General features: G+C 46.8%; 1 protein-coding gene across 3 annotated transcripts in view; it reads right to left on the bottom strand.

The window, feature by feature from the left end:
* TSPAN15 (tetraspanin 15) overlaps positions 1-12,263 on the bottom strand; it is a 72,598-nt gene that overhangs the window by 6,123 nt on the left and 54,212 nt on the right. For all 3 annotated transcript variants that reach the window (XM_069071466.1, XM_069071463.1, XM_069071464.1), the window contains one exon: positions 9,164-9,280. In XM_069071466.1, the coding sequence (XP_068927567.1) occupies positions 9,164-9,280 (117 nt within the window). The remainder of the gene's footprint in view (positions 1-9,163; positions 9,281-12,263) is intronic.

Raw genomic sequence — 12,263 nt, forward strand, 5'->3', positions numbered from 1 at the left:
TGTGTGTGTGTGTGTGTGTGTGTGTGTGTGTGTGTGTGTGTGTGTGTCTGTTGGGACCTGCGATTTTTGTCAGTGCTGGGAACTGCCAATGAGGAAACTCCCTCCAAGGGTGTGGGTCAGCCCCTGCTGAGATATTAAGTGACTTGCTGATGACAGCCCAATGGGCCAGGATGTCTCAGACAGGATTTTGATCTGTCACTTCCTTGTTTTTTAAGTTCTATATATTTGTTTTGTTCTCATATTACACAGATTCACAGATAACTCAAACTTGGTAAGAGATATCCTGTAACAAAGCAAAACAATGAAATAAAACTAATAGAGTGACCTCATCTGAAAATGGACACAACATTCTCCACCTGTAGTATTACCCCCATCTCTCTTTTTTAACAGAAATCTATTTTCTCTCCCTCCCACTGACTCACACTGAAAAAAAAAGCAAAGAGAAAAACAAATTTCTTGCAACTAATATGTATGGTCAAGCAAATGCCTCAATGGTCTTGTTCAAAACTCTACGTCTCAGTTTGTGCCCTAAATCCATCATCTCTCCATAATGGATAGAATGTCTCATCATCAGTCCTCTGGATTCCTCTATGGTCTCCATTTTGATCATAAGTCTTACAAAGCTTTCAGAATTGTTTGCTTCCACAGTGTTACAGTGTTGTTATTATTGGACAAACTATTCACCTGGTTCTGCTCACTTCACTCTGCATCAGTTCACAGAAGTCTTTCTATGTCTCTTTGAAATCATGTTTCCCCATGCCCAAAGGGCTATAAAATTGTGCATATTCTTTGGCCCAGCAATACCACTATTAAGTCTATATCCCAAAGAGATCATAAAAATGGGGAAAATGCCCACATGTACTATAGAAATTCTTTTTGTGGTGGCCAAGAATTAGAAATTGAGGGGATGACCATCAATTGGGGTACATGAATATAATGGAATACTATTGTTCCATAAGAAATTATGGGCAGGGTGCTTTCAGAAAAACCTGGACTTATATGGACTGATACTGAGTGAAGTGAGTAGAACCAGGAAGAACATTGTACATACAAACAGCAACACTGTGCAATGACCAACTTTGATAGACTTAGCTCTTCTCAGCAATGCAAGGATCTAACACAATTAATTCCAAAGACTCATGATAGAAAATGTTGTCCACATCCTGAGAAAGAACTCCAGAGTCTGAATGCAGATGGAAATATACTTTCCCTTTTTTTCCTTTCTCATGGTTTTCCCCTTTTATTCTGATTCTTCTTTCACAACATGTGAATTCTTTCACAACATCTTCTTTCACAAATAATATAGAAATATGTTTAATATGATTGTACACATACAGCCTATATCAGATTGCATGTCACCTTGGGGAGGGGGGTAATGTGAGGGAAGGGGAAAAACTTAGAACTCAAAATCTTATAAAAGTGAATGTGAAAACTAAAAATAAATAAATTAATTTAAAAAAAAAGAAATCATGTTTCCTCCTTTCTTACCATACAGTAGTACTCCATCACATTCATAGTCCACAACGGATTCAGCCATTCCTCAACTGAGGGGCATTCCCTTACTTCCAGTTTTTTTTTTGCCTCCCTCCCCCCAAAAAGAAGCTACCATAAAATATTTTGTATATAAAAGACCTTTCTCCCTTCCTTTGATCTCTTTTGGGCATAGGCCTGGCTGTGGTATTGTTGGGTCAAAGGGCATGCACCCCTTGGGACCTTTTTGTGTAGGATTCCAAATGGTTTTCCAGTGGTTTAGGGCATCGAGGTGCTTCTTTTGCCACAGCCCCTCCCAGCCTAAGAGGAAGAGCAGCAATCCCTATTTGCAAGGAGCTGACAACAAGGACACATAATAGCTTGGGACCTGGGGTCAGAGGGTCTGGGTTCAAATCCCAGCCCCACCACTCACTCCCTGTGTGATGGTTAACTGATAACCACTTTTGGGACTCAGCTTCCACATCAGTAAACAAAAGGGGCTGGACCCGGTGATCCCTAAGGCCTCTCCCAGGCCTCAGGACCCCTGGTCCTAAAACTGAAATTCCTTTGGGTGGCTGTATCTTCTTCCAATTCCCCCTCGCCCTTTGAAGGCAGGTCTCCCCCCCACCCCATATTCCCTCGGTTCTGTGGGGAGGCCCGCCCCTCCGGAGCTGAGAGCCTCCATGCACTCGCCTCCCCCTGAATGCCCAGCTCCTTCCCTTCTCATATTCCTTCATACTTCCAGGCTGACTCGGTCTAAGGCTCCCCTCTGTCAGCACAGCTCAGGCTGCACTCAGTAAACCACAGGGGAGAGCTGGCCTCAAATCCCAGAGGCTGCTGTAGTCACCAGCATGTGAGTGGGGGCAGAGAGGAACGAGCTCCCTGGCCCCAAACTTCAGGGAGAGCTGTGTTCTTGGCACCCTGAATGAGACCTGAGATGCCTCTGCCCATGGAAATCACGTGATTAAAAAGTCCAGCGGCAATTTGGCCGCAGTTCAGGTATGTGGCAACCTCACATCTTCACAACATGCCAAGAAACAAGTGAGCTGCCTGAAAATGGTCACAAAGATCATGCATTTCACCCAGAAGACTGCCCTTGTGGCCTCACACTCAGAGCCTGTGAATTCTGACTTTAACCAACCTGGCTCTCTGACTTCTATGTCTACCCAGCCCCTCTTCGCTGCTGGCCTACCTGGCCATGTGTGCAAGTGGGAAGGATCTGGGTGTCTGGAGGCTGTGGGGGCCTCTTTCCCCACTCCCACCCCCCGCTGGGCATACCCTGTCCTGTTCCTTCAGCCCTACAGGCGATGAGAATTCTCCCCAAACACAGAAGTAACCAGAGGATCATAGATTCAGAGCTTGAAGTGACTGAATCCAATTTCCTCATTTTACAGATGGAAGAACTGAGGCCCAGTCCAGGGCCACACAGCTGCGCACTTGGCCAGGATCTGTTCCTGCTGTCCACAGGCTGCTCCTTCCAGATGGCCGAGAATCCAGAGCACACATACAATGGGGTGGGGGGGGCAGGGGCATCTCCCCACTTGCCTAAGCAGCATAGAAAAGCGACCTGGCCCCAAACCCTGCCCATCTCCCACTCCAGGAGCCTTTAGAGAGCGTGCAGCTTGGCCACTCCATGGCCCGGGTGAAGAGAAGGAAGTGACCGCCCCAGGCCACACAGGCAGTAAGACGCGGGGTTCAAACCCAGGGCTCTTCCCACTATCCCACAGATTCACCCTCCTCTGATTCCCTTGTGAAAATGAAGGCAGTGATGAGAAGCCGCAGCTCACCTACCCCAGCCCCTCCCAACCAGGGTTACAGAGGAACTGGAAGGTGATGGGCAGCTCTCCTGGTCAGCTCTTGTGGTGGTCAGGCCATGGGAGAGGCAGGACACCCCCCAGTCCACCAAGACCGAGCCTTCCCTCACTCCCCAAACATGTCCAGTAGACCCCTGTTTTACGCCCACCTTTCTCCTAAATCAAGGACTCAACATTTGCAGGTCTCGGACCCCTTTAGCAGTCAGTCTGGTGAAGGCTGAGTCATGCTTTCATCAAAAGCATAAAATACAAAAAATTACCAAGGAAATCAATACTGAATTACCGTTCTCAAAATATCTTTTGAAAAAAAGTTCACAGACCCCAAGTCAAGAATTCCTGCCCTAAGTGAAATGACAAAACAACTCATTCACTGCCCCATGTGATCCTGACAACAACCCTGGGAGGGAGGGGAAAACAGAGGGGGGAAATGAAGTGACTTGCCCAGGACTCACCAGTGCTGGGGCCAGGACTCAAATGCAGAGTTCCAGCTCCAAGGACAGCTAGTACTCTCCACTCACTATTCGACAGTGGTCCCTAGAAGTCCACCAACCTGTCCTCCTTTCTGAATCCTTAACTCATTCTTCAAGGCCCAGGAAATTTCTTTAAGAAAAACCTCTAGAGAGAAAACTGATGAACTCTGATTCCAGACTGAAGCAGACTTTTTTCACTTTATTATGTTTCTTGCTGTGTGTGTGTGCGTGTGTGTAGCACGGCTAACATGGAATTATATTTTACATGACTTCATATGTATAATTGATATGTTGCTTGTTTTCTCAGTGGGTGGGATGGTGAAAATTGAGAGCTCAATTTAAAAAAAATATATGTTTAAAAAATCCTTTAAAATGTAACTGGGGTCATTCCCCAATTGATAAATGGTCAAAGGATATGAACAAGCAGTTCTCAGAGGAAGAAATTAAAGCTATCTATAAGCATATGAAAAAATGTTCTAAATCACTATTGATTAGAGAAATGCAAATCAAAACAACTCTGAGGTACCACATCTCACCAGTCAAATTAGCTAAGATGACAAAACAGGAAAATGATAAATGCTGGAGAGGATGTGGAAAAATTGGAACACTAATGCATTGCTGGTGGAGTTGTGAACTGATCCAACCATTCTGGAGAGCAAAGGGCTATAAGTAATTTCATATCCTTTGACCCAGCGATACCACTTCTAAGGCTGTATCCCAAAGAGATCATAGAAGTGGGAGGAAGACCCATATGTACAAAAATATTTATAGCAGCTCTTTTTGTGGTGGCAAAGAACTGGAAATTAAGGGGATTCCCATCAATTGGGGAATGGCTAAACAAGTTATGGTATATGAATGTAATGGAATACTATTGTGCCATAAGAAACGAGGAGCAGATGGACTTCATATTTACCTGGAGAGGCCTATACGAACTGATACTGAGTGAGAAAAGCAGAACCAGGAGAAATTTGTGCACAATGACAGACACAACGTATGTGTGACAACCACCTTTGATAGACTGGACTCTTCTCAGCAATGTAGGGCTATAAGTCAACTCCAAAAGACTCATGATGGAGAGAGATGTCTATATTCAGAGAAAGAACTAGAAAGAACAGAATTTTGGGGTGGCTAGGTGGCGCAGCGAGTAGAGTACCGGCCCTGGAGTCAGGAGGACCTGAGTTCAAATCTGGCCTCAGACACTTAACACAAAAACTAGTCACTTAACCCCAATTGCCCTCCAAAAAGAAAAAAAAAGAAAGAAAGAACAGAGTTTGAATGCAGATTGAAGCAAATTACTTGCTCTCCTTTTTTTTTTTCTTGTTTGGTTTTGTTTTCTCTTTCCCATTGTTCATTCCATCCAATACAATCCTTCTTTATAACCTGACTAATGTCTAATGTGAAAGTATCTGCAGATCCTATACTTGATTGTATGCTGCCATGGGGGGTGGGGTGAGGGGAAGAAAATTTGAAACTCAAAGAACTGTGGAACTGAATCTTGTACACTAAAAGTAAACAAATAAATTAATAGAGACCAAAAAGAAAAAAAGAAAATGTAACTGGGAAATATTTAATGAAACAAATAAAAATAACATTTTGATGTAGAAAAAAATCAACCTTGTGAGTCAATATTCACCTGTCACAGCTCAAAGCATGGTCCTAATTAGGTAAAACTATGCTTGTCATTACATGTGCCCAGAGAGGAGTCATAGCATCAGAATGAAAAGATATTTTTTTAGACAGAGATCTCCCAAGAATCACCAAAAATACCACCCAGGAGGATGAAAGACCAGCTTAGGCAAGGAGAAAAACCAGAGGGTCTTATTAATGTCTCTGGTGAATGGGAATCCTTTCTTCTATTTTAACTGGGATATCTCTGTTTATGACAATCCCTGCTCCGTGTCAAAAACAGAATGCTCTTTTACACTCACTGGAGGCTTCATCTACAAGAGCTGCCATTGCACATGGCAGCACCCCTGCCCTGAACCACAACCAGGCGGATGCTCTAAGATCCTCAGAGCTGAGGCACAGGGCCCAGAAAACAGCAGGAGCTTAATAAATGCTCCCTTGATGTGAAATGAACATGACAAGTCCTCTGAACTGTGATTTATGAAATGTATTTTGAGGGTGAGGTAGAAGGAAAGTACAGTGTGGAGCCTGAGCCTAGACCGACTTTGGAATCTCTGGGTAACAAGGCGGTAAACTAAGATTCTTTAAAAAGGCAACCTATCCATCTGCAATCTCTCACCTAACTTTCTTTCTTTTTTTTTTTTAGCAACTGGGGTTAAGTAACTTGCTCAAGGTTACACGGCCAGTTATTTTGTGTGGGTGTTAAGTATCTGAGGCTGGAACCGATCCCGGGTCTCCCGACTCCGGGGCCGGTGCTCTTACTCACTGCGTCACCTGGCTGTCCCCTAACTTTCAGTAATAGTAAGTTTTGGTGAGCGCCTGGAAAATGTTTAATTTGTCCCTTCCTCTTCATTGCATCCTATTTTCACCTGTATTGTGCATTTTATAACGTTTGTAATATATTACTACAGTAGTGCATTATGTAAGTCATAGATAGGCATGTAGGTTTGTAAATAGCAGAAAGACAGTCTAGCATAGTTGATCCAAAGCTGGCATTGAAGCCTGGAAGATCTGAGTTCAAATCCTGCCTCAGACACCTAACCTGGACAAGTTGTGAGACCCTGGACAAGTCACTTCACTTCTCACTGGGCCAGATAATTGTCTATAATCAGAAGATGCAGAGACAGTGCCAACCTGCTCTGGTGGAGAGAGTTTCTTCTCCCAGAAATTCCTTATCCCAGTCAATTCCCAGGTCCAGCCCCATCCCTACATGCATATATTGAGGGTACATGCTCAGTTTTTTTTTTCCTGATAGGCATGTGGTCAGAAATGTGGGGACGACTGGCCCAATTCCCCCCACTGCCACTTATCAGCAGCAAGGTAACCCCCTTCCTCTTCTGGGCCTCAGTTTCCTCTTCTTTCAAGTGAGAAGGTCAGATATGGCCAAACCACTACAAAAATGAACCTCTCCCTCTCCACCCCCCCAAAGCTGGGGTGACCTGCCCTTCTGTTAAACTGCATCGCCATCAGTCTCCATCAGACAGCAGCTGACAGTCTACAGAGCCAGGCAACAAAGAGGGAACATTTCAAAGCATGTTAGGCTTGGAACAGAAATTTTCCATGACCATTAAGGGAGCTCTCTGGTTCTAGACAGGAACCTAGGGACAATTGCCTAGGGACAATGTCAGCATCCCTCCTCAGGAGGTCTGGCAGCAACCCTGAGGAGCTGGTGCTCTGGGAGGTTCGCTGTCTCTCTGGCCCTCAGGCTCCTTCTCTGTTAGATAAGGAGTCTACACTCCTAGAGGGTCCCTTCTAGCTCTCAATCTCACAACTCTCTCTGTCCTGGCAGGCAACCAAACAACATTTTTGTGGGCTGAATGTCTGCTGGGTTTCAAGTCCCAGGCTTGAACTAAGAACCGAAGTTGAGAGAGGGGCTGGTAATAAGCAAGATCAAGCCCTCAAGTGAGGAAGACCTGGGTTAGAATTCTGCCTCTGATATGTACTCGCCATTTGACACAGCCTCCCTCAACCTCAGTGTTCTCATTTGTACAATGCGGACAATAGCTTAGGATAAAAGCAGGTATCTGTGAAACGCTTAGCACAGTGCCTGCTTGTTTCCTTTGTGGTGGCAAAGAACTGGAAACTGAGGGGATGCCCATCAACTGGAATACTATTGTCCCATAAGAAATGATGAGCAGGCAGATTTCAGAAAAACCTGGAAAGACTTGCATGAACTGATGCTGAGTGAAGTGAGCAGAACCAGGGTAACACTGTACACAGTAACACTGTTCACAGCAACAGTCACATTGTGCAATGACTGACTTTGATGTACTTAGCTCTTCTTAGCAACGCAAGGATCTAAGACAACTCCAAGACTACCCACATTCAGAGAAAGACTTGATATTTTCTGAATGCAACTGAAGCATACTATTTTCTCTTTTGTTTTTTCTTTCTCATGGTTTTTCCCTTTTGTTCTAATTCTTTTTTCACAACATGACTACTGTGGAAATGTGTTTAATAAGATTGTATATGTATAGCCTATATCAGATTGCATACTGCCTTGGAAGGAGGAGGGAGGGAAAAATCTGGAACTCAAAATCTTATACAGTGAATGTTGAAAATTAAAATTAGTTAATTTTTAGAAATTGCTTGTTTCCTTTCTTCCTTCCATACAAACCAATCCAAAATACATGAACTAAACACCTACTGTATTCTAGGCACACAGAGAAGACAATCCCTGCCCACAAGGAGCACAATGAGTCTCCAGGGGAGACACAACAGGTAATTAATAATTAATCATCAGTACATTTATCACAAGCCTAATATGGATCAGGAAAGGCTTCCTATAAAAAGTAGTCCAAAGGTGTGCTTTGAAGAAAGCTAGGGTTTCTGAAAGGAAGAGAGGCCTATGTTAGGCAATACTGGCAGGGGGCACACCCTGGATAAAAGTCCAAGGGCTGGCAGTAAGATGCTGTAAGTCTGGAACATCAGGCTTCCTGACTACAGAGGGATCTGAACTGCGGGGCTCAATGCAACACTGAGGAGTCTATATTTGAACACATGGCAGGCGGGATTCCAGCAAGGACCCAAAGTACCCGGCTGCTGTCCTTATTTGGTCACGGGATCATAAATTGCAGAATCAGAAGGATCTCAAAGATATGGGGGCCCATGAACTCAGTGGTTTAATACTCTGATAACTGAATTTCAATATAATTTGGTTTCCTTGGTAATCCTAGGAGTTTTATTCTAAGCGTCTGAAAACACGATCAGAGAGGGGGTTTATAGACTTCCCCAGACACTGCCCATGGGGGCCATTCCCAAGAAAGGTCTAGTCCCTCAATTTTACAAAAAGCGGGGGATGGTGAAGGGAAGGGGGGCCCTTGAGACAAGACGGGAGGAGGCTCTGCCGTGAGTGTGATTTGGGGGGGGAGAGGTGCTGCATCACAGTGCTCATTTGGTTGGAGATAGCAGAAACCCGAGTTTAAATCGTGGCTCTGACACTTCCTCACCATGTGTATGTCCACAGCAAGTCCCTAAACTTCCCTCAATCTCAGTTTCCTCACCTGTAAAAGGAGGAGGATACCTATGCTCAGCATGAAGTCCCGGACCTGAGCGGCTCTTGTCTCACAGACCCTGGCCATCTGGGGGACCTGTGGCCAACTGAGTTTGCTGCCAACATTCACAATTGCAATGCTAAATTTCAGCTGGAGTTAACAAGAAGCCCACTTTCTCATCCTCAGCCAAGGTCACAGACCCCCAAGGACTAAGAGCTCGCAAGGTGAGCACACGTCGGCTGCTGCTAGAATGAGACCAGGCTGGCTATGCAGCTACAAGGACTCTTACCGAATTCCTGAAGCAGCAGGTATATGGCACCCCACACGCTAAGGGGCCAGGCGCGTTGCAGTCATGGTATTGGTTCATGGCCCAGTCCTTGTAGTCTTCCCCACCGCAGCACTTAAACTAAAAAGGAATGAAAAAAGTCAGTGGGGGGGGAGCAGCCCCCCAGTCTGGGTAGCACACCCCTACAAAGTGCCATCCTGAGCCCCTTCCACCCAAGGAGAATGGATAAAGAAGGTCATTTCTGACTTCAATGAGGACCTGGGATTGGAGCTGACACCAGGCACAGGCTCAGTTTCCCCATCTATAAAACAAGAATTCAATCCTGTGGCAACCAGGCAAGAGGGGATTCTGCCCACAGCACAGGAATATACTGGGTGGGAGGTAACCAGGCCAGTGTCATATGAGAAGAAGGTGGAAGACACTAGGGAGGGTGATTCTAGAGAAGCCTTGGGGGTGGATGAGAGCCATCCTCAGGTCCTGGAGGATCTGTCATGAAGAAGAGAGCTCCATTGCTTCTGCTCAGTCCTGAGGCCAGAACAAGGAGCTATGGACTGGAACTGCAGGATTTGGAAATACTGGGGAGCATGTGGAGTCATCCCAAAGAGGAATGGACCCTCCAATCCCAGTGGGCTCCCTGTCCCTCTCTATCACTTGGTAGATAGTTTTTGACACACATGATGGTTAAAAAAGTCATTACCTTGAGCTCAACCCCGAGGGAACTCCCTGGTCTGCCAATGCTGGCAGGCACCCTCTCTGTGCTGTGTAGCCTTGGGGAGCTGCCCAGAACCATGAGAGGCTGAGTGATCTGTCCAGGGTCCCAGGGCTAGTGTGTGTCAGGTAGCCTCGAGCCCAGGTCTTCCTGACTCAGGGTAGACTCTGCACACTAGACCCACACTGTCCCTGGGATAATAATGGCATACACTGATATATTTCTTTGGGGTTTACAAAGTGCACTCCCACAGCAGCTCTGAAATCTGGTAGGTAGTTACTAGAAAAAAAGAAAAATAAATAACAGTAGTCTTACTCATTGGAAAAACAAACTCCCAGCCAGCTCTGGGGACTGTTCAAATAGAGATCGAGTCTCTGGGCCAAAGGAGCCTGTTCTGGAGCGTGGCTCGCCCCGGGAGAGCTGTCAGGTGTCTGCCCAGCAGGCCCTGCACCTGCTCAAAATCATGGGAGGGGAGCCAGGAAGCCCCAGGAACGAGGAGAGACAGAGGGGGCTCCGTTCAGGCAATACCAGTGGAGTGGGGGGCCAGCTCAATTTATAAAGAGCCTCCCCTCCATCTTCCTTTCAACAGGGGACGCTCTGCAGCACTCCACTGAGGGCAGGCAGCACAGGCCCACTGTCCAAAGGCCCCGAGAAAAAGCTTGCTCCAAGGAGCTGTTGTCTACACTGAAGATGAATGGGGTTCTCACGGGGAGGCCGAGAGCATCTGTTTGGCAGCAAGATCGAGAGGCAGAGGGAGGACGGGGGACTGGACACCCTCCACCTGTGGAGGTGCTCAGGGCTCCAGGTCCTGGGTGAGGGCCAACAAACTAGTTTTACCAGTGCTTGGGGTCTCCCAAAGGGGAGGGGGAGGCTGGAAAGAGAACCAGAGGTTGAGAAGAGCTCATGTTTCTTTTGGAAGCTCCCACTGGAAGGTGGAGACCTGCTCCTCCCCCTCCTTGATTTCCCGTCTTCTCCCTCCTGCACAAGACCCTGGAGTGAGGAGTTTGTGAGCTGGGGGAAGGGGAGAGGAGAGCACGGGACAGCTCTTACTGAGGGGAGGGTGGATATGGGAAGGTGAGTGGGTCATCAGCCAGGGGTGGTAGGCAGATAGGAGCCAGGCGGGAGTGTGGAGGCAGGGAAACAACCTTGACTGTACCACATAGGGGAGAGCTGGGATCCCGAGAATAACAGCCGAGGGTGGCTACCTTTTCTATAGTGTTTAAAGGTTTGCTATTAAATATATTATCTCACTGGATCTTATGAGGGGAGGTGCTGCTATTATTGTTTCCATTTGACAGAGGAGGAAACTGAGGCAGACAGGTGATGGCCTTGAGCAGGGTCACACACACACATCTGAGGCAGCATTTGAATTCGGGTCTTTCCAACTCTAGAACCAGGGCTTCACCCACATGGACATCTAGCCAATACAGAGACTTGCCTTAAAGGCCTGGGTTCAAACACCAGTGAGGGCCATGCCCCCAGCCTCAATGTCATCTTATGTAAAATGGGTTCAATAACACTGGCACCATTAGAGTGTGAGCTCCCTGAGGGCAGGGCTGTCTTGTGACTCTTTGTATTGGCAGGGTCAGCACAGCGCCACGCATGGGAGAGATGGATGGATTCTACCACCTGCCACCAGCGCTGCCATCGCCTCCTCCACCAGGCTGTGACTCATCTCCCCTTCTCCAGGTGCCCTGATGGTGGGGAGGGGGGAGGTGAGGGGGACGGGGAGAGGGGAGGAAGGGCAGGGACACCATCCCAAAGGACTGAGAGGCTTCCACAGGAGGAGATCAGACATGGCCAGTGGCCAGAAGCAAAGGGAAGCCAATTTAGGATTGACATTGTGAAGGGAATGATGATTTCCATAATAATTGATCATTTAGATTTCTCTGAGGTACCTCTCCCAGCTTAGCAGTCAGAAGCTTACAAGGCAGCTTCAGTAGGAATCAAACCTTGCTAAAGCTCTCACAACCACCACATTCCTGTGCCTGTGCCTTAAGTGACACAAATCAAAGACCATCACAGAACTCTGGTCCTGTGCCCCACCAAGTAACGGCCCCCAGAAACTTGAAATAGTGCCCCTGTGTTGGGGGCTTGTCATGGGAAACCACTCAGGCCTTGGCAATGATTGTTGGTAACCCACCCTGCCCTCCCTTCCCACTTGTGACTTATGTATACATTACATCATGTATATAATCTCTGCCTTCACTTCAGCAAGGTGGAATTCTGATCAGGAGAGTTCCCAATCTGCAAATCTGTGCCTCATAATGAAGATAATTAAGTAAACCACTACTGCATTATGGCCCCTTGTCTCTGGCCTTCTCTGTCCCCTCATTCCCAGGTTAGACACTGGCTCAGTAAAACTCTGCTGACAATGAATTACCACCCCCACAG

Source organism: Petaurus breviceps, unplaced genomic scaffold (genome assembly GCF_028583685.1).
Source record: "Petaurus breviceps papuanus isolate PSGF00001 unplaced genomic scaffold, PetGlider_PUasm1.0 90825, whole genome shotgun sequence".
Classification (NCBI taxonomy): Eukaryota; Metazoa; Chordata; class Mammalia; order Diprotodontia; family Petauridae; genus Petaurus; species Petaurus breviceps.